The sequence below is a fragment of the Musa acuminata genome, chromosome BXJ1-3, assembly GCF_036884655.1.
Source record: "Musa acuminata AAA Group cultivar baxijiao chromosome BXJ1-3, Cavendish_Baxijiao_AAA, whole genome shotgun sequence".
In the NCBI taxonomy this organism is placed as follows: Eukaryota; Viridiplantae; Streptophyta; class Magnoliopsida; order Zingiberales; family Musaceae; genus Musa; species Musa acuminata.
This window is the reverse complement of record NC_088329.1, coordinates 14,456,511-14,484,415: the sequence shown is the minus strand read 5'-3', so window position 1 is coordinate 14,484,415 and position 27,905 is coordinate 14,456,511. Positions and strand designations below refer to the sequence as shown.

The window sequence follows — 27,905 nt, the reverse complement described above, 5'->3', positions numbered from 1 at the left end:
TCCACAGTGACTGATCTTTCGACACGATACTTGATTTTTCCAACACGATGTTTGAATATCTAGTATGAAGTCCGTTCTTCAGTACGTCGATTAATCCTCCGGCTCAATATCTCATTTTCGATACGATAATCTTCCGACACAATTTCCAACTCTCCTACTAGACATTTATCCTTTCAATGATGCAAGTTTATAATCAAAGTATTTCTTATATCACTTATTTTAAAAACATATTAGTTTATTAAATTTATCAATTGATTTTATCATATCTGAATTTTAACATATATATCATTTGATAAATGTACAAGTAAAAAGATTATGAAGAGTTCATAGTTTTGATACAATATAATCTCAAGATTGGAGAACGGAGAATGTAAAAGCAGAGATATGAACAACTACTTCAAGGCCAGTTGGTGAATTCGAACACTTTAAAGACTATATCAATACCAGTTGGAATCTGCCATACAAACAGTAGAACATTTAAGCCATTCAGCGCAATGTGGAGGTTCCTGGCCGTCTCATTTCCTTTCTGCATTGCCGGCACAAGTGCAGCAGCTAATGCCCACAACACTGTTATCCCTGCAACATGTATGCAACAATGTTATAAGATAACCACGGTCATCAAGGTATGAGAATAGCATAATTCATATCATTGATCGATAGCTACAGCAACTGTGTCAAAAGTAGTATCGCGGATCACAGAATCCAAAAATTGGCACTGGAAACAAGTGATTTTCAATACTTACATCTCCAAACAGTTCTAACACAAAGGACCATGCGATACATGAGAGCAACTTGGTTACATGATGGTGCTTATAACCTATCAGTATTACTTTAACAACAAATCATATCTAACCACAAGGGGAAAGTAGAAAAGAATGAATTTATGGATAAGACCATTGCATTAAATTAATCACAATGGAAACAACATATTTTGTTGGAAAATGAGAATTCCTTTCCTGTGCTCACCTTTTCTCCATTTCTCACATGAAAATAAAAGTAAGTGCCTCTTATCAGAGCTTACTTTTATGAAGTGAAACTATGAACTTACATACATATGCCTAGTATATACAATAGCAAATTAAAGGCGAGCTATTTGGATGGCCCCTGTATTGAAGGTAGCCATCTTACCAATCATTCACCTCATTCTTTGTAACTCTACATTACAACCTCAGAGATCTCAATCTTCAGAACCTTACATTGTAAAGATGTTCCATAGATATATCTGCATCTCAAAATTTCACTAAGAAAAAGTCCAACCGTTTGGTGCTTATGATAGCTGCTGGTGGATCCTCACTTCAAGAAACCTGATGACACTTTCCACTGTGCTACTTTCATGTGCATCTGAGTGTTTGCGTGTTCTCTGGTATATGAATCAGATATTACTTGTACACTGAAACTATAAGCTTACATAGATATACCAAGACCAAATTGCAGATGAGCTATTTGGACCAACCATGGATTGAAGTAAAGGCAGGCCATAAAGTTTGGTATAACCATCTTCCGAATCATTCGCTTTGTTCTTCAGAACCCTCAATTACCATCAAATTAAGAGAACTCAATCTACAGAATAATACGCTGCAAAGATGTTCCTAACTATTGGTATATCTGCATCTCTTTCCTAATCACCAAGGGTTTTTTATTTTATACAATCCTTGAACTGGTGGCAATCACAATTTTTTTTCATACATTGGCAAGGCTTTATTTGCAAGAATTCAGACCTAAATTTGATCAACCATAGTATCCCGACTCGTATACACAATTTTTCATTGAATTACAGCAGTAATGGACTAAAGTATCAGATTGACCTTCAATCGATGTTTCTTTCAGAACTGTAGAGGCTTATTTTCTTGTCATAATGCATCCTGTTTTATTGTCCTATATCATCAAATTCAACAATGAAACATTGAGCAGATAAATGTTTTCAAAATATCAATAGAACTTGCATGATTTGATAATTAATAGAGAGATTCAGACAACAGTGTCTCTGTGAAATTGGCCGACAAGCAAAAAATCGAAGGTGGGCCACAAAGAATAACACGCTATCAGCTTTGCACCTAATTGTTGGACAACTTGAACTTGTAATCGTTCTTCAATCGGAAACAAATTTGAAAGTTATCCATCTCATTGAAAAAAACTGGCAGGCAGATAAGCATTTGAGAGGTCCATAGGTATATATCTGAATACATGTAAAATGGATACATGACAAGCTACATGATCAACAACTGTCAAACCTCTCCAAAACACTGACCTGAAATTTCCATTTATGAATTGCAGAACTCAGTCAGACATCATGCAATTTTGTTTGATATGATGAGAACATTCGGGTCAGTCAGACTCTGGAAACTCCAAACTCCAATTTTTTGGGGCTGTTTAAACCGAGTTTTCACAGAACACCAACTGTTTCCATTTGATTTATAGCATCAGCAATCTGAATTGGTTATCAGGATTCGATCGGTTACTCTACAATTTCAGTCACACGTGACTATTCCCATTCTTTCCAAATTGATTTCCTGTTAAACTAAAGCATTTCTGATAATTTAATCCGGATAGATAAGCAGATATGACAATGGCATTCAATTTCAACTACAATCTCAGATTCCATAACAAATCATGAACTTGCAAATCATGGTATAGATGAAGTCTTAACACTGGTCACTTTCCGAACATTGAAAAGAGAAATTAATCATGAGCTCTGTTCTTGGTGAGATCAGTGTCTACATCATTCATCCACTGAATTGTTTCGTTTGGACATCAGAAACTATACGAGGAAATGTAAGGAAGAAGAATAGCATACCAGCACCAGCGAACAAATGGGGGCCGGGGAAGAGCTTTCCGGTCCGAAACCATGTATTGAGGCACCCACCCACCGCCTCCAACACCCCAAACGCCAGCAGTATGGACCCGGCGTTGAAGTGCCGCTCCCTGTAAGATCCCTTCAGCAACGCCTTCCTCTCCTGAAATCGCACAAGCACAACTAAAAATCTGATCATTAGCACAAAGACCTACCGAGATTTAGGGAGAGGAACGAGACGTACCTCGGTGAGCTGCTGAATCTTCGCTTCGATCGGAGACGGAGTCGGCGGTGGCGGCGGCGGTCCGCCGTCTGCCCCAGCGGCGACGGGCGTGGGGACAGCGGGCGCCACCTGCTTCTTGAGCTCGTTGATCTCGTTCTGGATGGTCCGGACCCGCCGCCACTGCCATCCCAAATATCCCGCCCAGAGCGTGTACACGAAGAGGCTGCCCATCACCACCGGGTGAACCAACGCGAAGGTCCGCCCTTCCAAGATCCCGAACTCCCCACCCACCGCGAGCGCATCCTTCGAACCAAACAGAACCACTGCTCCAGCTGAGGCCGAGATCAAAGTGGACAGATAGAGAGGAAATGACGTAGCTCACCTGAGGATTGAGGAAGAGAGGAAGGGAGAATGCAACGGCGGCGGCGGCGGTGGCAGGGAGGGGTGGGGCGATCGGGAGCAGGTGTTGGGGGCCAGAGGCAGAAGGAAGGGGGCCGAGGTGGCGTCGCGGCGGTGGTTTGAGGAATGGCTTACTGCTAGAGGAGGAAGGATTTGGGTTTGGGTTTGGGTTTGGGAGGAGGTTGAGGAGGCCGAGCGTCGCGGTGGTGGCCATCGCAAGGAGGTGGCGCGGACGGCTTCGGGCTCGTGGGCACGATAAGAGATGAGAGAGGGGTGTTAAGACACGAGCTATAGGGATATGGTTGGCCGCGAGACACGATGACGCGTGCCGTCCGTGCGCTGAGAGCGAAGGATAAGAGGGGGATTTCATTGGCCACGCGACGTGTGATGGATTGTGCCGTCCGGTATGCGTTCATTTTTGCCTAGCATTTCCCCTAACACGTTGCGGAAACACAAACTTTGTATAATATATAACGTGTTTGAAGAATTGCTTCGTTGAAGTGGCGGAAGGAAATTTGTAGGCAATAAACCTTTCTTCAATCAGACGGCCATACGATTCATACACTGATACTGAATAATTCATACACTGATACTGAATGTGGGGTAAATTTGTACATTCATTTCATCGAACACTTGGATTACAAATCATAACCATGACTTTATTCTCACGACCTTGCCATATGAATCCTTGCAAACAGAAGCCATGAGAAGCCAAGTAGTGGATGAATCACAAGCAAGCACACTGTGTCCCTTTTCTCATAGCACTAGTTTCCATCATTGACACTTCCGAAAGAACCGATAACGTGGTTCCTTTCAAGGTCAAGACATCATTCGTAGCATTCCTTGTTGCTTCATCACACTCCAATGCCTTCCTCGAGATCACACCATATATCTCCTCCAGAAGCCTCAGGAAAGCAGTCTCCACATTGTCCCCGCTAAGTGCTGATGCTTCCGAGAAGAAGAGTCCTTGTTCCTCTGCAAACTCCATGGCATCTTCAGTCGAGACGACCCTGTTCTTGGCAAGGTCAGACTTGTTGCCTATCAGCATGACAACGATGGAGTTGTCAGCATTTGCTCGCAGTTCGTCGATCCACCTCACGACATGGTCGAACGTCTGCCGTTTCGTGATGTCGTAAACTAACATTGCTCCAAGAGCTCCTCTGTAGTAAGCACTGGTGATGGCCCGGTACCTGCACAAGAAGACTTGATCATGCACACATACAAGGATTTTGTCTGTCTCAAGATTGTTAAGAAGTTAGAATTATACAAGACAACCATAAGCTTTTGGAAACAAGGGAACAAGTAACAGAAAAAATGGTCACAGTGCGATATGTTCTACTGATACAAAAGCTTAGAGAGCATCTCAGTGTTATCATAGGCAGATGGACCGAGATCAGAGTTTATGGTGGTAGTAAATAATCAACACTAGAGAAGTCATGAGTCAGTTTCACAGCATGGAAATATATGGATAGGAAAGGAGTACAGGGATCAAAAACCTTCATGACATACACTGGCTCATGACCCTACATGCTCGAAGAGTCCCACCTGCTACTCGCAGTGTAGTATGATGAACATTTCTGACATGATTCATGGGAACTGCCTAAGCTTCTTATATACAATATATGTATTTATTTAAAGCCCAGATGGGTCATAATTTATTTCAGTGCATTAGAACAACAGGGAACAAGCTAAGTTTCATGCTGCATGTGCAGTGTTCATCTACGCTAGAGAGGGCTTCCCTTCGTAATGGAAGCAGTGTAGTTGGACTGGGGTGGGTCAGTTCTATTAACTGCTGCCAGAAGATTGTCATTCACTGAGTAAATAATTCTCACTCAAGTATTTAGTACAAATCGGTTTCTTATAGACCCAATACAATCAATAGGTCAGGGGAGGTCAATTCTGACTCAAAAAATTAAGATTGAACATGATCATTTTCTTGGTAAACAATATGCACTCAAATATTTGGTAATGCTGTTTTCTTATTGTCCCAAAAAAGAAAAAAACGAAGGGCCAGGGAAGGTCACCTGTGACTCAAAAAATCAAGATTCAACCTGGTCATTTACTTAGCGAATAATACTGAATAATACTAGCTCAAATATTTGGTACAAGTTGTTTTCTTATAGACCCTAAAGAAAAACAAAGTGGGGAGAGGTAAATTCTGATTCAAAAACAAAGATTATTAGAGTTTCGGACTGTTTTGGGCTAAGTTAAAGACATATTCGGTCACCCACCATAAAAGGGTCAAATGGTGGCACCGTCAGACTAGGCTGTTGTACTACCCAAACATAGTCTCCCAGATTGTGTCAAGCGATGGCATCGCTAGTTTGGGTGGTGGTATTGCCCAAACACAGTTTCCCAAATTGTGTCAGGCAGTGGTACCGTTAGATTGCGCGGTGGTACCGTCCAGTGGTAGTGCTACAAGCAATGATACCGCCAAGACTTAGGAAACTCGAGATGAGATTTTTTTTTGCTTCATTTTTTAAGCCAATTAGGGTCTGAAAATACCCCAGTTATTTCTGCTTCGAAGAGCATGAATTTAAGTAGAAAAAGAGGAAAGAATACTTGAGAAAAAAAATTGGAAACTCTCTTAGGATTTAGAGTCTCTTCCTCCTAGAGTTATAAGTTTTCTAAGGGAGGAATGAGGTCTAAAAAAGAGGTGTAAGAGGTTCTCTCCTGAACCTGTGAAAAGGAGAAAGTGTTGTAAGGGTAGTTAATCTTTGCCCGTTGAAAGAAGATCAGTAGTGGAAGTCGTTGGCCTCGAGTGAAGAGGAATCGGGAGTGGATGTAGGTCACGACGACCGAATCACTATAAATCTGGTTTCATTTACTTTATGCTTTTCGTTTATATTGTAAACTGATTTATCGAACGAGAATTTTTAAACCGACGTGATTTTATGAAAGCACTAATTCACCCTCCCCCTCTCTCAGTGCCGATACGGTCCTAATAAATAATACTAACTCAAATATTTAGTACAAATTATTTTCTTATAGACCCCAAATAAAAGGATCATTAGAGTTAGGAGAGATAAATTCTGACTCAAAAATAAAGATTCAACATGGTCATTCTCTTGGTGAATAATACTCACTAAAATATTTGGTACAAATTATTTTCTTATAGACCCCAAAGAAAAAGATTATTAAGGCCAATTCTAACTCAAAAACTAATACAAGCTCAAATATTTGGTACAAGTTGTTTTCTCTCGTAGACCCAAAAACAAGGATCACTAGGATCAGGGTAGGTCAATTCTGCCTCATTAACCAAGATTGGTACAAGATCATTAGGGTCAGGGGAGTAAGTCAATTGTGGGTCATTGTGATGCTTGTGAACCCAATGGATTTCCTTTTGTCATCAAGGAAGTCATATGCTTCACAAACCATCAAACATGTGAAGATAAAAAGATGGCGACGAGAACAACATCCACCGGTCTGTGTCACAGTCAACCAAACCCATACGCATCCTCTCATCATCATCAACAAGATCATGTTTTGATCCATCTTGTTTCTTATCAGGACCAAATGCACACTTGTGTAAGTGAAGTTTGATAGACAATGAATCAAACTGGAATCAGGTGCAATCTATGAGTTCCCGACTCCAAGAAAGAAAAAGGAATCTTAAAAGCTTGAGATTGAGATGGGGGGAGGGAGGGGGGGGTACCGCTCTTGGCCGGCGGTGTCCCAGATTTGGGCCTTGATGCGCTTGCGGTTGAGGACGAGGGTTCGAGTTTGGAACTCGACGCCGATGGTGGACTTGGAGTCGAGGAAGAACTCGTCCTTGGTGAAGCGGCCGAGCAACTGCGTCTTCCCCACCGCCGAGTCGCCGATCACGACGATCTTGAACACGTAGTCGATCTCCTCCGCCTCCCACTCCTCTCCTCTATCCTCTTCCCTGGTCATCATCGTCACCGCCACCACCACCACCACCACCTCTCCGCCTCCCGTTAGTAAGTTGGAGAGCTTACTACTTGACGAAGAGGGAATGCAGGCTCTATACAGCGCATTAGGTGGATTCTATTCATGATGTTGCCTTAAGACAGAAGGCTTATTATGTTAACAACACCCCCGCAAAGCTTCCATTAATTAATAGCTGAAGAGAATAAAATATTCATTCATTAGTAATGCATGGGATGATCATCTTTCTTTTTTTATTTTTTTATTACAAACGATAATTGATCCTAAAATTTTATAATGATCTCATAAAATCTTTTCCAATTAAATTAACTATTATCATGTAAGAAGAATAATAGATTGAATTAAGGAGCGAGTAAGTCGTATACACTACGCTACACGACCGTCAGAACAACACTTGGGATGTAAAAAATCTATTTTTATCTTCGATATACTCATTCCTGTTTATCATTACTTTGTAATATTTTTTTAATTAATTAAATTATAGTTTAACCTAGATTATCACTCTCATTTCGCTTATCTCTATGAGCTAGCTAACTTCGCTAATTCACCTTGAGCAGATTGACGATGCACCTAATCTATTCACGTATCTTGACTCAAATGATGTGAATTAGCAAAGGTAACTAGCTTATCAAGATGTGATCCTCGAGTGAATAGATTAGGTAAATTAGCGATGTGATTAAACTAATGTTTAAGATATATATATATATATATATATATATATAATCTCGTATTTTGATGATGAAACCGCTTGATATATGTTTATGATTTAATCTGCATTTTGAGTGATGCAAGATACTTCGATCAGGATGAGACAATTAAAGTAGGAAAATCATGTTGCGCCGGAGAAACATGTCAGAAGATTAGACGTTGGGCCGGTGGATCGGTCGACGTATCGACAAAAGGCTTCGGGCCGTGGATTCGAGCATTGGGCCAAGAAGAGCGGGTATTGCACCAAGGATATCGGAGTTGCGGAGTCAACTGGCCGATTGGGCAATAGGCCGCAAGAGAGGACGATGCACCGAAGAATCAGATGAAGCGTCGAGGGACCAATGACATGCCAGACAACTTGATTGCTTAGGAGTAATTGTCTAGATCGAAGTTTTGCTTTACTTATGCAGGATTAACTACGATAGCTTGAAGACATAAAGCAAGTCTACCGAAGTCAAGTTTGATGGGTGTTCGAGAGTCCGCCAAGAGTCCGAAGATTCATCGGAAGTGCTGCCGGAACCAACCAAGAAGGAATCGGGGACTTGCCGAAGTTTTCAAAAGTCCGCCGGAGAGATCATCGGAGGTTCGCGGATATCACCGAGAAAGTTCGACTACTTGCCAAAGACTCACTGAACTTGCCACAAGATCGAGAGCCTGCTGAGAGTCCGCCGGAAGAAATCCGAGAGTGTATCGGAAGTCCGCCGGAAGTTTGCCGGAAAGCTCGCCAGAAGGAATCTTGACATTGCTAATTAAAAACCTGCTTAGGACTATCTCTTAATTTTGTAGTTTGTATGTAATTAAGGTTAGGATTAAGAGTTAATCCTATAATCTGGTTAGGGGCCAACTGGGCCCGAATTTGGACTGGTTTGGGCTAAGTTTAGAGCCCAACCAGTGATATAAAAAGTCCAGGCAGTGGCACCGCCCAGCACCCGAGAGGTCCGACGGTGGCACCGCCAGCACTAGAAAACCCAAAAGCAATTCAAATTTGGAGCCAAAATTTGAATCATCTAGAGGCCTATAAATACCCCTCAATTCTCAGTAGAGAACACAACCTTTGAGAAGTTAGAGATTGAGATAAAGCCTTAGCAAAGCCTTTAGCAAGTCTTGTTTTCAATAGCTTAAGTGTTCACCTCTCTCTTTCTCTTTGAAAAATCTGTAAGAGTGTGAACCACTTGTAAAAGGTTGTAAAAGGGGTATTTGTCCTTCCTCTTCAAAGTGATTTACTAGTAGAAGTTGAGAGCCTCATCGAAGAAGGCTTCGTAAGTGGATGGAGGTCATTTGACCGAACCACTTTAAATTAGTGTGTTCCTTGAATATATGAGTGTTTACCTTTCTGAAACCTTTATTTACATAGCAGCAAGCTTTTGGTTTTCATCTCCTTACTTTACTCGAGTTACTTTTACCAAGTCATTCTTTGTCGAATCGAAATCTCTACGCATTTACAAAATCGTTTTCAAACTTACGAGTTTTAATCTGCTGCATTAATTCATCCCCTCCTCTTAGTGCCACTCCGATCCTAACAATTGGTATCAGAGCCATGGTTTTCTACTTTGGTTTAACACCCAAATAGAAATGGCTCTTTTCGACCTTTAAGAGGGTTACTCTCTCATTTGTCCTCCCTTTTTCAATGGGATGGACTACACTTATTGGAAAACTCGAATGAGAGTTTTCTTACTTTCTTTGGATTTGAATTTATGGCACATAGTCGAAAATGGATTTGAAATGTCATCTCTTCCAATGAACCATTAGAATGATTTGGAGAAGAAGATGTTTTCTCTAAATACAAAGGCTATGAATGCCTTATATTGTGCACTTGACAAAAATGAATTTAATCACGTTTCGAATTGTAATTCGACTTTAGATATTTTGAGAACTCTTGAGGTCACTCATGAAGGCACTAGCCAAGTGAAAGAGTCCAAAATCAATATTCTTGTGCATTCTTACGAACTTTTTCGGATGAAACCAAGTGAGTCCATCGGAGACATGTACACCCGTTTCACGGATGTCATCAATGGACTCAAAGCTCTTGGTAAAGATTTTTCTAACTTTGAATTAGTAACTAAAATTCTAAGATCCCTTCCAAACAGTTGGGATCCAAAAGTTACGGCCATTCAAGAGGCCAAGGATCTTAAAACATTTCCACTCAAAGAACTAATTGGGTCTCTAATGACCTACGAAATGAACAATGTGACAAAAAGGAAACTTGAGAACAACCTTCCAAAGGACAGGAAGGATTTGGGACATAGAACACATGAAGACCACTTGAGTGTAAACTCAAGTGATGGTGAACTTAAACTATAAATGAAACAAAAATTAAAAAGCAAAAAGAACGAAACTACTTACTTTGAATGCAAAAAGAACAAAAATTAGGATGAATTGAGCTCCTCCGAAGATGAGGAGAAAATCAAGAAAGGTGAGATGACAAACTACACCTCAACGGTATTCAACGATGAGGTAATCGAAACCCCCTTAATTTATTTTGAAATTACTTGATGTTTTCCATGATGTATTTTCTTTTTTTTGAATAATCATTTTTCTTGAAAAGTGCATGTTTTATGTTAATGGAATAAAATGTTAGATTTAAATGTAATGATCATATGTATGTTTTTCTTAAGAAGAAAAAATGTGTATCTTGATGATTTCTGATTTTGATTATAAACATGCTTGATGTCTTAATGAAAATATTAAGAAGTTTAATATCATGCTTAATGATGATGTATGGCTTTTGTATGGAAAACCAAGCATGAAAAGATAGATTCACCTAAAAAGAAAAATGCATGACTACAATAAATAACAAATGATTTTGGTTGAAAATACCTTATGCTCAATGAAACCATGATTGATGTATATGCTTTATGTTTAATGATTTCTTTACCTCATATGTCCTATCATGATGAATATTTTGAAAATAAATGAAATCATGTTTGATTTGAAGAAATGCATAATTATCATGCTTAATGAGTTTTCTTTCGAAATGATGCATAATGATTTTTGTGATTTATGGATTATCGATTTTCATAATAATAAAAGTGGCTTTAAAAATAATGCATGTTTTGATTTGATATAAATGAAATAGGCATGCTTGACGATTGATGATTGTATATTTTAAAAATGATGATTGACGATTGACAATTGACTATTCACTATTCACGATAATAAGAGTGGCTATTACACATAAATGAAATAGTGTCATGCTTGACGATTGTATACTTAATGATGCATAAAGTTGTAATGAAAATATTAAAATTTTGATACCATGATTTGATGATTTTATATATGAGATTTTAAAGTTATACATAATGATCTTTATGGTTTATTGATCTTGATGGTTTTTATGAAGAAATTTATTTTTCGATCCTAAACGTTGATGCATATTTTTATTTGACATAAATGAAAAAGGCATGCTTATACAAAATCAATCACTTAAAAAGTATCACATAAAAAGGAAAATATATTATTGGGTTTAAAATCATGAATCTATTTATGAATTTTGTGAACCTTGAAATTGATTTTAATGGTTTGAATCTAATGGGTTTTATCGAAATCACGATCTTGATCTTTTGAAATTTATAACATGAAATCCTTTATGAATCAAGATTTCTTACTCTTTATTCTCTTACATTTTGAGAAAATTTTCAATATGAATCATAAGAGTTCTTATGCATGAATTGAAATCTTTTTCTCCTACGTTTCCTTTTGTGATTTACTAAAGAGAATATCTTTTTTTTTAATTCTTGACTTAAAATTTTATTTGAAAATCTCGTATTATTTGATCTCCTAAGATCTCTCTTTGAATATTTAAAGAGGAGAATTTTCTAGATGAATCATGATTTTGATGATTGAATATTTGATATGCTTGAATTAATATCTTATTCTCCTACAAAATTGAATGAATTTTATCTATATCATGATCTCCTAAGATTTTTTTTTATTATTTAAGAGGAGATTTTTTCAAAAGAAAACATGTCTTTTGGTATTGTCTTTTCATGATATGATTTTTATGCAATTCCTTGTATTTATGAAATATTTATCTCATCACCCAATAACTCTTCTTGATATTCCTCATGTGATGATATGAATACATGAAATATTCATTATTATGTTTTGATGTATACAAATAAGAAATTTCGATCATGCATGGTAGAATGTAATTTGACAAAATTGGTACCATCATGATATGAAATAAATGATGATTTGGAATTATGTATGTAATGATGATTTTACATTTTATATACATGATGATTTGAAATTATGAATGCAATACTTTAACTTATGATAATGAAGCATGCAATGATGAAATATTTATGATAAAATAATTGTTTTGATATTCATGACTTAAATTTTCATCTATGCTATTTACCTTTGTCATAATTTTGAAATTAACGTAAAGGGTCTTCCCTTCTTTTTGCCAATGACAAAGGGGGAGAAAGAGTTACTAATGTGCTATCTTGAATTGATGTTAAGGGTCATCTCAAAAAGAAATGTTGCTAGCTAGCTTGCACAAGTCAAAAGAAGATGCAAACGTACTTCATGTAGTTTGCTTCATGTAAAACATTGTCTCGTGCAAGCTTGTTATCTTGCACTTTGCTAGCTTGCACTTTGTAAAGGAAGTAAAAATAGCACTTCTCAAAAGAGAAGAAAGAACTTACTATCTTGAACATCACAAAAATTTGCTACCTTGCATGATGTAAAATTTGCTAAGATTACTATCTCAAAAGAGTTGCTTTCTTGAACATCTCAAAACGGCTAGCTTGCATGTTCTAAAATATTGTAAATTTTTGCTAGCTTGTATGAAGTAAAACTTGCATATCGTAAAAATTGCTAGCTTGTAGTCTAAAAAGAAGCAAACAATTGCTATCTCAAGAAAAGCAAACATGCTAAACTTGCACATCTTTAATTGCTAGATTGCATGATGATAAAAATAGAGATTATGTTTATTATGCAAATGATTAGAACTTATATTACAAACACTTATTGTGACACTTCTCCTTTTTGTTGATGACAAAGGGAGAGAAGTGTGATAATGTTATACATGATGATGTGTTACAAATATTCATGATGAATATTCCAATGACTTGAATTTAGTTTGAATTCAAGGTTCTATCAATATGGCATATTGATAGGGGGAGTTTGTTTAAACTCCGGGAGTTAAGGTTAACTCCGTTATCAAGTGGTTGTCATCATCAAAAAGAGGGAGATTGTTGAATCTCATATTTTGATGATGAAACCACTTAATATGTGTTTATGATTTAATCTACGTTTTGAGTGATGCAGGATACTTCGATCAGGATGAGACAATTAAAGCAGGAAAATCATTATACGCTGGAGGAACATATCAGAAGATTGGACGTCGGGCCGGTGGATCGGTCGACGTATCGACAGAAGGCTTCGGGTCGTGGATTCAAGCATCGGGCCAAGAAGAGTGGGTATTGTGCCAAGGATATTGGAGTTGTGGAGTCAACTGGCCGATTGGGCAATAGGCCGCAAGAGAGGATGATGCGCCGAATAATCGGATGAAGCTTCGAGGGACCAATGACATGTCGGACAACTTGATTGCTTAGGAGTAATTATTTAGATCGAAGTTTTGCTTTACTTATGCAGGATTAACTATGATAGCTTGAAGACATAAAGCAAGTCTACTAGAGTCAAGTTTGATGGGTGTTCGAGAGTCCGCCAAGAGTCCGAAGATTCGTCGGAAGTGTTGCCGGAACCAATTGAGAAGGAATCGGGGACTTGTTGAAGTTTTCGGAAGTCTACTGGAGAGATCGTCGAAGGTTTGCAGAGATCATCGAGAAGGTTTGGCTACTTGCCAAAGACTCGCTGAACTCGCCATAAGACCGGGAGCCTGCTGGGAATCCGTCGGAAGAAATCCGAGGGTGTATCGGAAGTCCGCCGGAAGTTTGCCGGAAAGCTCACCGGAAGGAAACTCGATGTTGCCGGTTAAAAACCCACTTAGGACTATATCTTAATTTCATAGTTTGCATGTAATTAAGGTTAGGATTAAGTGTTAATCCTATAATTTGGTTAGGGGCCAATTGGGCCCGAATTTAGACTAGTTTGGGCCAAGTTTGGAGCCTAACCAATGGTCTAAAAAGTCCATGTGGTGGCATCGCCAAACTGGGTGGTGGCACCGCCCAGCACCCGAGAGGTCCGACGGTGGTACCACCGTACTGGGCGGTGGCACCGCCAGCACCGGGAAACCCAAAAGCAATTCAAATTTGGAGCCCAAATTTGAATCCTCTTGGGGCCTATAAGTACCCCTCAATTCTCAGTAGAAAACACAACATTTGAGAAGTTAGAGATTGAGATAAAGCCTTAGCAAAGTCTTTAGCAAGTCTTGTTTTCAATAGCTTAAGTGTTCACCTCCCTCTTTCTTTTTGAAAAATCTATAAGAGTGTGAACCACTTATAAAAGGTTGTAAGAGGGGTATTTGTCCTTCCCTTTCAAAGTGATTTGCTAGTGGAAGTTGGTAGCCTCATCGAAGAAGGTTTCGCAAGTAGATGTAGGTCATTTGACCGAACCACTTTAAATCGGTGTGTTCCTTGAATGTGTGAGTGTTTACCTTTCTGAAACCTTTATTTACATAACAGCAAACTTTTGGTTTTCATCTCCTTACTTTACTCGAGATAGTTTTACTAAGTCATTCTTTGTCGAATCGAAATATCTACGCATTTATGAAATTATTTTCAAACTTAAGAGTTTTAATCCGCTACACTAATTCCCCCCTCGTAGTGTCGCTCCGATCCTAACAATATATATATATATATATATATATATATATATATATATATATATATATATATATATAAATATATATATATATATATATATATATATATATATATATATAATATTTGATCCTTAGTGAGAATAGCTTAGGTGCATCGTCATCAAACCGACATCTTAAATCATGAGATGACCCATCGGTTAGCGTCAATTATTATTAAGGTGTGATACATTCTCATCTAGCCAAATCATAACTAAATAACATGAATTATTAACCTCATTTTGCTCATTCCAAAAGCAATATAACTTTACTAAACTCACACCATGACTCAAGTTTCATCTGTATAATTCTAAGAACATGTTAGATGTGAATTTAGGTATAAACGAGTCATGCTAATCAGAATTATCAGACATGAATATCGAACATCATCATAATTAAGAAATCTAACAGTCGTAAGTAAACTCTTTAATCCCCTTAGGAACGTGAGATTAATGTTGTTGGGGGTGGGGACAAAGTTAGGAGGAGGTTACCTACCCGGTGGTGCCAAATAAATGCATGCTAATAGAAGCCTGAAGGATAGGGAGGCTTACCTCCGTTCTCTCCAATTATTCTGCGACAAGAAGCTGCTCTCTCGCACCGACCAAGTGACAGCTTAAAGAGGAGATGTGTGAGGTGGCTGCAGAATCCATAACGCCGTTCTACTAACTGCTCCCGAAAACAGTGTGTTAACACAAACTCTAAACCTAAACACCAAAGTTTACCTGGGTTAGCAAACAAAATGGTGATGATGAAATGTCACTTCATTTTCCTTCCTTCTCACTCTCAATCTCTCGTGTCCCTTCTTTTCTTCTTTTTATTTTTCATCATTCCAATTGGGTTTTAAGTAGATAAATTTATTTTACCTGATTTAATGTTTTGACTATTTCATTCTTTTTATGGATTAATTCATACGTGGTCGTTTGAGTCAAAATGCTCACTCACTCAGGTCTTCTCTTGTTTCTCAAGTTGAAAGAGATTTTATTAACCATATTTGTGCGTGCGTGAGAGGATTTTCCGAACATTGCTTGTAGTATATTTTTTTTGGTGTCATCCTACACGAGAGGGAGATTTTTATCGTAGGATAGTGTCCAACACGCAATTCCATATTCCATTTGTATAACCTTTTGTTTTTATTTCATACCTAATTTTTGTTAGATTTCTTAATTAGATTCAATTTAGTTTATTTTATGCTCTAACACAGAGTCTCTGTTTGATAACATGTAGCCTGTGTGATTATGCTGAAAGTCCTAATCAAGAATTTTAGACATGCTATAATTAAAATACTTCAAGTTTTTATGAGGGTTGATCAGTATTTTTTGAGTTTTTATAGGATTCAAGCTACTTGCTAAATTAGGATATAAATTATAATTAGAGATTTAAGTAAGAAGATGAGTCCTAGTGAATTAGGACTTAATGTTATAAATCTCTAGTGTATCTTTATATTTTAATGGATCTCTGATAAATCAATAAAGGACAAAAGAAAAAAAAACAAACTAATTAATATTGAAGTAGAGTTTCTGATTTAAAAGCCATTGTACTTGTTCTTTCCTATCCAAATTAGCTATCATTGTAAAACTTGGTAAGGTGGATCTTCAAGTACATAGTTGGTGCAGTGGCATTTCCTACATGTACAGAATGAGGTTTATGTACTTTGATATATTCCTATAATTAGGCATCGTGTTGACACTTGATAAGTTTTTCAAACACTGTTTCGGATTATTCTGTAAAGTAAATTTTGTTATCATTTTCTATGTTGATAACAAAATAATATGTATTGATTTTGTGCTGTTCAAGTTGGCGTAAATTATTATGTAAATTAATATGCAAAGATTAATTTTGTGATTCATAAAGATTTGATTGATGTAATATTATTAATTTGGAATCGAGTATTAAGCGACTTTGTTCATGAAATTTTGTTCCTCTTAAACATGTGAACATTTAATTTACATATTATTAATGATGAACAAAGGGGAGAATAAGACGTATTCTTGCTATTAATCCCAAATAGAATATAATCAATCACACAGATATATACTTATATTCATAATAATGAAATGCCAACTTTTTTTCACAATGATGACTTTTTTTTGTTATTCTTTTTATTTTATCATTAACATTTCTGTGCCTTTTATGTTGGAGATAACACCCCGACCTATAACCTACTGAACTTTTTAAAAATAAGCATCATAGAGATCATGATGGATGTACATTACAACAAACATGCCCTATTCACCATGCCGACTAGAAAGATAAAAATGTTTAAGCTAATCCATCCATTGAGCGATTGCAATCATTTTATTGTTGAATCTTGAATTTTGATACCGAAGTCAATTATCATTTGGTTATCTAATCCATATATTGAGATAAGTGTGCACGATTAACTACGATGGCAGTAAGACATACAGCAGGTGTTGAGCCGGAGTCAATACCAAGATCATGTTGGGGGTTCGAGAGTTTGTCGGAAGTCCAGACGATCGTCGGAGGTTCTGCAAGAACAATCCGAGAAGTTCAGGAGCTTGCCAAAGAAGCTCGTCGGAACTCACCAAAAGGATCGTTGCAAGTCCAAGAGTTTGCTAGAAGTTCGCCGGAGCATCGCCGAGGGTTCGTCAGATATTCGCCGGAAGCTCACTGGAAGAAATGATTGACGCACCAGAACATGATTTGTAAAATTAATGTCTTAAGTATCATGGTTAATAGGTAGATTAAGTTAGAATTGGGAGATGATCTCATTAACTTAATATAGGGCCAATTGGGCCCTGAACAGACCCAAATTAGGCCGAATGGATCAACTCATTCGGACCTAAAATTCCTGGTCGGCGGTGACGCCGCCAGGGCCGGCGGTGGCACCGCCTAGGAGACTTGGTCTCCCAGGAATTCTGGACGGTAGTACCGCCCCTGTCAGGCAGTGGTACCACCGGCAGTTATTACTGTCAGGCGGTGGTATCGCCCCAATCAAGCGGTGGCACTGCCAGAGCTCGGTCTCCGAGCTCTGCCAAGCGGTGGTACCACCCAGACTGAGCGATAGTACCACCCAGACTGAGCGGTAGTACCGCCCAGTGTCAAATGCTAGGCGGTAGTACCGCCCAGTTATGGCGGTGGTACCGCCAGGACCCCGAAAATCTATGAGATAGACACTTTTGAGCTTCAAATTCAAACCAGTTGGGGCCTATATAAACTCCACCCTTTCTTGCATGAAAGGATACCGAAAGCTTGCATTTATTCTAAGAATTTGAGAGCTTAAAAGTGTTGTAAAAGGCTAGAAGTTCTTCTCCCTCTTTTCTTCTAAGTTTTGATCATTCAAGAGAGGAGTGGAAATCTATAAGGGTTGTCTCCTAAGCCCGTCAAAAGGAGTAAAGCTATAAAAGGGTGGTTGGCCTTCGCCTATTGAAGGAAGGCCTCTAGTGGACGTCGGTGACCTCATCGGAGGAGGAAGCCAAAAGTGGATGTAGGTTAAGATTGACCAAACCACTCTAAATCTCGGTTTGCATTTATATTCTGCTCTCTATCTTAACTGTAAACTGTCTCCGTTGCTTTACTTCAACTATACTTTCGCTTGATCTTAAGTTGAAGAACTTTTCGAAACGGTTTTTCATTAAAAATGATTTTATCATACGAACGTCATTTTAATCATCGAAAGTTTTCCGCTGCACTAATTCCCCCCCTAGTGCTCTTAATCCTAACAATTGGTATCAGAGCGGGGTTAACTCTCAATCGGATTAAAACCCAAGAGAGATGACATACACCGGAAACCAAGAGGGCCACTCTATTATACATCCGCCCATGTTCAATGGGATGGAATACACCTATTGGAAGACCCGAATGAGGATCTTCCTTATTTCCATGGATTTTGAACTTTGGAATATTGTTGAAAATGAATTTTCAAAGTCTTCTCTTTTAATGATCAATTGGAATGAATTGGAGAAGAAGACTTTCGCTCTTAATGCAAAGGCTATGAATACCTTATTTTATGCACTTGATAAAAACGAGTTCAATCGTGTTTCGATTTGTGAAACTGTATTTGATATTTGGCATACACTCGAAGTGAGTTACGAAGGCACAAGTCGAGTGAAAGAGTCAAAAATCAATCTTTTAGTACATTCTTATAAACTTTTTAGAATAAAACCGAGCGAGACCATAGGTGATATGTACACCCGTTTTATGGATGTCGTCAATGGTCTAAAAGGACTCGGTAAAAGTTTTTCAAATTTTGAGCTCGTCAATAAAATTCTAAGATCCCTTCTAAAGAGTTGAGACCCTAAAGTCACTGCTATTCAAGAGGCTAAAGATTTAAACAACTTCCCTATTGAAGAATTAATCGGATCATTAATGACCTACGAAATGACTTGTAAAACTCATGAAGAGCAAGAAGGCATCCTTCCAAAGAACAGGAAGGATATGACACTTAGAACTCTAGAATTCCACCTGAGAGAAAACTTAAGTGATGAGGACTTTGACGATGACTTGACACTTCTAACAAGAAAATTTAAAAAATTCATTAAAAGAAACAAATTTAAAAATGACACTAAAAATAAATTTGAAACAAAAAAGACCAAGTTATTTGCTATAAATGCAAGAAGCCGGGACACTATAAAAGTGATTGTCCCTAAGCCAAGAATAGAACACCAAAGAAGAAGGCACTCAAAGCAACATGGGATACTCAAGCGCGTCCGAAGAAGAGGAGTCCAACACCGAGCAAGTTGCTCACTACGCCCTAATGGCCATCAGAGAGGAGGTAACAAACTTAATTGATGCAGATTTATCATTTAATGAATTATTAAATGCTTTCCATAACTTATTTGATGAATGCAAAATAATTAGTAGAAAATATAAAATGTTAAAAAATGAGCATGATATTCTTATTAGTAATTTCGATAAATTAAAAACTGAACATAATAATAGTTTAGCTCCATGTATGAAATGTCATGATCTAGAAACTCTCCAAAAGGAGAACTTGCTACTTAAAGACACCTTGAAGAAATTCGAGGCCAGTAGCAAGTCTTTGAATATGATCCTTACAAATAAGGGTCATGTTCCTAAATAAAGAGGAATTGGATTTGTGAGAAGTCCTCACCAAAATCCAACTATCGTCATTAAAGGTCCTATCTTGCATGTTTCACACCAAAGCAAATGTAACTTTTATTGCAAATATGGACATAGAACTTATCATTGTCCATTCAAGAAAGTTAGTCCGAACAAATTGATTTGGGTTCCTAAAGAAACCATGATAAATTCCATGTAATATGATAAACAATTTAGATCAGTTTTTGAGGCACCCAAGATTAAATGGGTACCTAAAAATCATCCTTTCTTGTAGAAACATATACCATCACAAGCTAGGAGCAAGAGATGGTACCTTGATAGTGGATGCTCAAGGCATATGACTGGAGATTCATCTTAATTCTCTAAACTCACTAGCATAGACGAAGGCTATGTCACCTTCGGAGACAACAACAAGGGTAAAATCATTGGGAAAGGAACCATAGGTAATAAATCCAACTTTTTTATTGAAGATGTTTTGTTAGTTAATAGTTTAAAACATACCCTCTTGAGCATTAGTCAATTGTGTGATAAAGAATATATTATCAAATTCGAATCTAATGCTTGCATTATTGAAAAACCATACAAAAACACATCTATGATTACATTAAAATAAAATAATGTATACACCATTGACATTAATGCTCTTTGCAATAAAATGTATTTCTCGATTTTGAATGACGATGTTTGGATTTGGCATAGGAGATTAGGTCATGTTAGCATAAAACTAATCACTCAAATTTTATCCAAAGAACTTGTAAGAGGAATTCCTCATATCAAATTCATCAAAAATAATGTGTGTGATGCTTGTCAATTAAGAAAATAAATTAAGGGTAGCTTCAAACCTAAGAATCAAATAAGCACCTCTAGACCATTGCAATTGATCCATATGGATTTATTCGGACCAATCTCTACATCAAGCCTAGGAGGTAGCAAATACGTCTTTGTTATTATAGATGATTATATTAGATACACATGGACCTATTTCTCAAAACACTACATCAAGCCTAGGAGGTAGCAAATACGTCTTTGTTATTATAGATGATTATATTAGATACACATGGACCTATTTCTCAAAACACAAAAATGAATGCTTTAGATATTTCACCAAGTTTTGTAAACTTGTTCAAAATGAAAAGGGTTCTATGATTTCATCAATTAGAAGTGATCACGGTGGTGAATTTCAAAACCGTGATTTCCAAGAATTTTGTTAATTGAATGGATACAATCGTAACTTCTCTACTCCAAGAAATCCTCAACAAAATGGAGTAGTAGAAAGAAAAAAATAGAAATTTACAAGAAATGGTAAGAATCATGTTGAATGAACATAGTCTACCCAAATATTTTTGGGCCGAAGCCATAAACACTACATGCTATATTTTGAATAGTATTCTAGTAAGACCCTTACTCACCAAAACTCCTATAAGTTGTGGAACAACAAAAAATTCAATGTTTCATATTTTAAAGTTTTTTGATGCAAGTGTTTTATCTTGAATGAAAAAGATGCCTTAGGAAAGTTTGATGCTAAATCCGATGAAGGAATTTTTCATGGTTATTGTTCGATTTCTAAAGCATTTCATATCTTCAATAAAAGAACTTTAATTATAGAAGAATTCATTCATGTTATTTCCAATGAGATTTCAGAAATCAAGAAAAATAATTTTGATGATGATATTAATTTCTATTCTTTGAATTTAAATGAAACCCCTTCTCCAACTAGCAACTTGGATGCATCCACTTTTGAAACATCCTTACCTAAGGATCGGAAGTATGTAGATGCTCATCCTAAGGAGCTAATCTTAGAGACACATCTAAGGGGGTTCAAACACGTTCTTCTTTTAAAAAAATTTGTGCAAACGTCGCTTTTCTCTCCTAAATTGAACCCAAATGTATTGACGAAGCCATGAAAGATAATTCATAGATTATCGCAATGCAAGATGAGTTAAATCAATTTGAGAGAAATGAGGTGTGGAAGCTTATTCCTAGGCCAAATGACCATTTATTTATTGGTACTAAATGAGTCTTTAGAAACAAGCAAGATGAATTTGGTATCGTAGTTAGAAATAAGGCTAGATTAGTGGCCAAATGTTTCAACAAAGAAGAAGATAGCGATTACAAAGAAACCTTCGCTCTTGTGGCTCGATTATAAGCCATAAGGATGCTTCTTGCCTATGCTAGTAGTAATAATTTTAAGTTATTTCAAATGGATGTCAAAAGCACTTTTCTTAATAGCTTTATTTCCAAAGAAGTTTATGTTGAATAACCTCCCGGATTTAAAAATAATAGCCTCCCTAATCATGTGTTTAAATTAACTAAAGCTCTTTATGATTTAAAATAAGCCCCAAGGGCTTGGTATGAGAGACTTAGTTCTTTTCTTATCGAAAATAATTTCTCAAAAGGCAAGGTCGATACTACATTGTTTATCAAGAATTTTAAAAATAATTTTTTCATTGTCCAGATTTATGTTGATGATATTATCTTCGGTTCTACGAACGAATCTTTTTGTGAATCTTTTGCTAAAACTATGAGCCTTGAATTTGAAATGAGTTTGATGGGAGAATTAACCTTCTTCTTAGGTTTATAAATTAAATAATTAAGCAATGACATCTTTATAAGTCAAACTAAATATGCTTTAAATTTGCTAAAAAGATTTAATATGGATAGCTCAAAAGCTATCAACACTCCTATGAGCACCTCCATTAAGTTAGAAATTGATAAAAGTGGAGAAAGCTTCGATAAAAAAACATATAGGGGTATGATAGGAAGTTTACTTTATCTCACTGCAACTAGGCCGGATATCATGTTCAATGTAGGACTTTGTACTTAGTTTCAATCGAACCCTAAGATATCTCATTTCAAAGCAGTTAAAAGAATACTTAGATATCTTAAAGGTACCACAAATCTAGGATTATGGTATCCAAAATCCAAGAATTTTGAGTTAATTGCTTATGCCGATGCGGATTTTGCTGAGTGTAGACTAGATAGAAAAAACACATCAAGAACATGTCAATTTTTGAGACATGCCCTTGTTTCCTAGTCATCCAAGAAACAAAACTCGGTTGCACTATCAACAACCGAAGCTGAGTATATTACAGCTAGTGCATGTGTGCACAAGTTGTGTGGATGAAAAACACCTTAGAATATTATAGTGTATCTTAAAAATATTCCCATTAGATGTGATAACACATGTGCAATATGCTTAACAAAGAATCTCATTCAACTCAAGAACAAAACATATTGATATTAGACATCACTTTATACGAGATCATTTCACTAATCATGATGTAATTATAGAGTTCATTGATACTAAACATCAACTAGCTGATATTTTTACAAAGCCTTTATGTGAAGAACAATTTGATTTCATTAGAAGAGAATTAGGAATGTTGATTTGTCCGAATGCATGAACTTATTAAATTCGGTTTTTGAACTTTCTTGATTCAATGATTAATCACTTAATTGCTATGAAGAGAATTTTACACGATTACATGCCTTAATAACATGTTGGAAATTATGTGTTTTGGATGCAAAATTTCCATGATAATAAGCATGTTTTACCTTCATGATTGTGTCTGAAAATCTATAGCAAAACCTTGTCCGAATACATGAATTTCATTTTCGGACTTCCTTGATCCTAATAATATTGTCCGAATACATGATTTTATATTTATCTTCCGGACTTAATGGAGCTTTCATGAGCCTAAATGATTTTATATCAATGTATCAAGTTTATTTCATATCAATGCTCCATGATTTTTGACATATGAAAATGCATCTCTCATAGATTTATCTTGAATTTTAGAAAGGGATTTGATGAAATGATTCTTTTATATGAATTCCTTCTTGATGAAGGAAGATTTCCTTTTGAGATGAACACTTGCATGGAATTAATTCACATGCATATCTTGATCCGTGTAAAAATGAAGCATGATTTAATCTCTTATCATTTTGTTTAACTTCATTTAAGTAAGCTCACAATGACTTTCCTCCTTCATGCAAATAGATAATGATAAATAAAAAAGAAGATGTAATGAAAGCTATCTCCATGTCATGTTTCCTTGAAATATTTGTATAATTGGTATCCTATCACTTATTATTGAAAAATGACATGAACTTTTATATGACATGAATCATTACTGCACTTATGCTTAAAATATGCTTAAATCGTTCTCCTTTTTGTTGATGACAAAGGAGGAGAAATATATGGTAAATTGATGATAGATAAAATTGCTATAATTGTCATATTTGCATTATGTTAAGATATCAGAGAAATATGTGGTAAATTGATGATAGAATTGCTATAATTGCTATTATTGCTATATTTGCATTATGATAAGATATCAAAAGCTTATATCATAATTTTACAAATTGATATCTTTTCATATGATGAATTGCTATGATAGAATGAATTGCTATGATAGAATGAATTGCTATACATAGAGCTTACATTTGAAATATTTGTATTATGTTAAGATATCAAGAGCTTGCATCGTAATTTTACAAATTGATATCTTGCCATATGATGAATTGCTATGATAGAATGAATTACTAGAGCTTACATTTGAAATATTTCATTATGTTAAGATATCAAGAGCTTGCATCGTAATTTTATAATATTGATATCTTACCATGAATTGCTATGATTGCTATATTTCACATTTGAAATATGAAACTTGAAAATGGATGTCATGCCTTGACATCATTTTTAGAGAGAAACATCATGATAGGAATCATGATAGGAGTATTGATAAGTTTAAATGAACTTAACTTATTAATATGTCTCTTGAATTCAAAGGCTTTGAATTCAAGAATGACTTATCTCAAGTATGACATATAGATAGAGGGAGTTAAGATTAACTCCGTCATCAATTGATTGTCATCATAAAAAAGGGGAAGATTATTGAATCTCAGATTTTGATGATGAAGTCAATTATCATTTGGTTATCTAATCCATATATTGAGATAAGTGTGCAGGATTAACTACGATGGTAGTAAGACATACAGTAGGTGTTGAGCCGGAGTCAAGACCAAGATCACGTTGGGGGTTCGAGAGTTTGTCGGAAGTCCAGACGGTCGTCGGAGGTTCTATAGGAACAATTCGAGAAGTCCAGGAGCTTGCCAAAGAAGCTTGTCGAAACTCACCAAGAGGATCGTCGCAAGTCTAGGAGTTTGCCAGAAGTTCATCGGAGCATTACCGAGGGTTCGTCGGATGTTCGTCGGAAGCTCGCCGGAAGAAGCGAGTGACGCACCGGAACACGATTTGTAACATTAATGGCTTAAGTGTCGTGGTTATCAGGTATATTAAGTTAGAATTGGAAGGTGATCTCATTAACTTAATTTGGGGCCAATTGAGCCCTGAACAGACTTAAATTGGGCCGAATGGATCAGCCCATTCGGACCTAGAATTCTTGGCCGGCGGTGACACCACTAGGGCCCCACTAGGAGACTTGGCCTCCCAGGAATTCTGGGCGGTAGTACCACCCTTGTCAGACAGTGGTACCGCCGGTAGTTATTATTGCTAGGTGATGTTACCGCCCCAATCAGGCAACGGTACTACTAGAGCTCGGTCTCCAAGCTCTGCTAGGCGGTGGTACCACCTAGATTGAGCGATAGTACCGCCTAGTATCAGATGCCAAGCGATAGTACCGCCCAGTTATGGTAGTGGTACCGCCAGGACCAAGAGGATCATTGCAAGTTCAAGAGTTTGCTAGAAGTTCGCTAACTGGGCCCTGAATAGACCCAAATTGGGTCGAATGGATCAGCCCATTCGGACCAAGCTGGCCAGCGGTGACATCGCCAGGGCCGGCGGTGGCACCACCCAGGAGACTTGGTCTCCTAGGAATTCTGAGCGGTAGTACCGCCCCTATCAAGCGGTGGTACCGTCGGTAATTATTACTGCTAGGCGGTGGTACCACCAGAGCTCGATCTCCAAGCTCTGCCATGTGGTGGTACTACCTAGACTTAGCAGTAGTACCGCCCAGTGTCAGATGCCAGGTGGTAGTACCGCCCAGTTATGGTGGTGGTATCGCCAGGACCCCGGAAATCTAGGAGATGACACTTTTGAGCTCCAAATTCAAACCAATTGGGGCCTATATAAACCCTACCCTTTCGAAGTTCTTCTCCCTCTTTAAAGTAGATATAGGTCATATTGACCAAACCACTTTAAAACTCGGTTTACATTTACTTTAAGCAATTTACTTTTATAGCAAACTACCTCTCTTCCTTACTATGCTTTTATTACGACTACATACGCTTTCAAGTAAACACCTTCTGAGATCGGCTTTAATTTTATGAAAGCTTTCAAGTTTAAATTCTCTCCGAAACGGATTGAATCGAAACCATTTTCGTCGGAATCAGTTTTAATCCAAACAAGTCTTTTAAAATCATGAAATTTTTCCGCTGCACTAATTCACCCACCCCCTCTTAGTGCCACTCTTGATCCTAACAATTGGTATTAGAGCAAGGTTCATTCTCATTTGGTTTTAAACCCAAGAGAGATAGTATTTGCCGATAACCTAGAGAGTTATTCAATTACACGTCCGTCCATGTTCAATGGGACAGATTACACACATTGAAAGATTAGAATGAGAATCTTTCTAATTTTAATGGATTTCGAATTATGGAATATTATAGAAAATGACTTTTAAAAGTCTTCTCGATTCTTCTGCGCATCATCCTTTCTTACAGCCTATTGCCCAATTGGCCAATTGACCTTTGCAACTCCGATATCCTTGGCACAATATCCGCTCTTCTTGGCCCAATGCCCGAAACCGTGGCCCGAAACCTTTTATCGATACATCGACCGATCCTTCGGTGCAATGTCCAATCTTCTGATATGTTTCTCCGGCCCATCATGATTTTTCCTGCTTTAAATGTCTCTCCCTGATCGAAACATCCTGCGTCACTCAAAACGCAGATCAAATCATAAACACTTATCAATTGTTTTAATCATCAAAACATGAGATTCAACATCAATGACCTATGAAATGACTTGTATTGAACATGATGAACATGAGAACTACCTTCCAAAGAACATGAAGGATTTGACACTTCGAACAATAGAAGACCACTCGAGTGAAAGCTCAAGTGATGATGAATGACCTATGAAATGACTTGTATTGAACATGATGAACATGAGAACTACCTTCCAAAGAACATGAAGGATTTGACACTTCGAACAATAGAAGACCACTCGAGTGAAAGCTCAAGTGATGATGACATAGAACTTTTGATAAAAAAATTAAAAAGTTCATGAAAAAGACTAATTCTAAAAACAAACTTAAAAATGAAACAACTTGTTATAAATGAAAGAAGCTACCGAAGAAGAAGAAAACATTCAAGGAGACATAGGATGAATCAAGTACATACGAAGATAAGGAGCAAAGCAACGAACGCGAGGTGGCAAATTACGCCCTAATGGTTCTCAACGATGAGGTAAGTGACTCAAATGACTCTTATTTATGTTATGAAGAATTACTTAATACCTTTCATAATTTGTTTGATGAATATAATTTAGTTGGTAAAAAATATATATTATTAAAAAAGGACCATGCTTCTCTTTCTAATGAATTTGAAAATTTAAAAAATGAGTATGATAAATGCTTGTTAACCCCTTGCATTAAGTGTGAAGAACTAGATTCACTTAAGAAAGAAAATGTAGTATTATAACAAATGTTAGAAAATTTTAAAATTGGTAACAAATCTTTAAATATGATTCTTGCCAATAAGAGTCATATTCGTAGAAAAGAAGAAATCGACTTTGTGTGTAATTACACTCAACAAAAGCCAACTACTTTTATTAAAGGACCCACATTATATGTTATCCCTAAGATTAAGTGTAATTTTTGTGATAGATGTGGTCATTTTTCTTTTAAATATTCATTTAAAAAGTATGACTCACATAAATTGGTTTGAGTTCCTAAAGGAACCATGAATATCTTAATGCCAAAAATTAAAATAGGTAGATCCAACCATGAGGGACTCAAAGCTAAATGGGTACCTAGAACAAACCCACCCTTCTTGTAGAAATCTTTACAATCAAATGCTAGAAGCAAAAATAAAATTTTGATTAT

General features: G+C 36.9%; 2 protein-coding genes across 2 annotated transcripts; both read right to left on the bottom strand.

The window, feature by feature from the left end:
* Positions 1 to 267: 267 nt before the first annotated feature.
* Positions 268 to 3,682, bottom strand: LOC103978214 (uncharacterized). Its single transcript, XM_009393929.3, has 4 exons — positions 3,397 to 3,682; positions 3,036 to 3,317; positions 2,795 to 2,954; positions 268 to 576 (listed from the first exon to the last, which is right to left on the bottom strand). Exons 1-4 carry the CDS (start codon positions 3,625 to 3,627, stop codon positions 398 to 400), a joined length of 852 nt encoding a protein of 283 aa, XP_009392204.2. The 5' UTR covers positions 3,628 to 3,682; the 3' UTR covers positions 268 to 397.
* A 330-nt stretch (positions 3,683 to 4,012) lies between these two features.
* Positions 4,013 to 7,420, bottom strand: LOC135623596 (ras-related protein RABA4d-like). The gene is made up of 2 exons (XM_065126746.1): positions 7,069 to 7,420; positions 4,013 to 4,603 (listed from the first exon to the last, which is right to left on the bottom strand). Exons 1-2 carry the CDS (start codon positions 7,308 to 7,310, stop codon positions 4,141 to 4,143), a joined length of 705 nt encoding a protein of 234 aa, XP_064982818.1. The 5' UTR covers positions 7,311 to 7,420; the 3' UTR covers positions 4,013 to 4,140.
* Between the last annotated feature and the right edge of the window lie 20,485 nt (positions 7,421 to 27,905).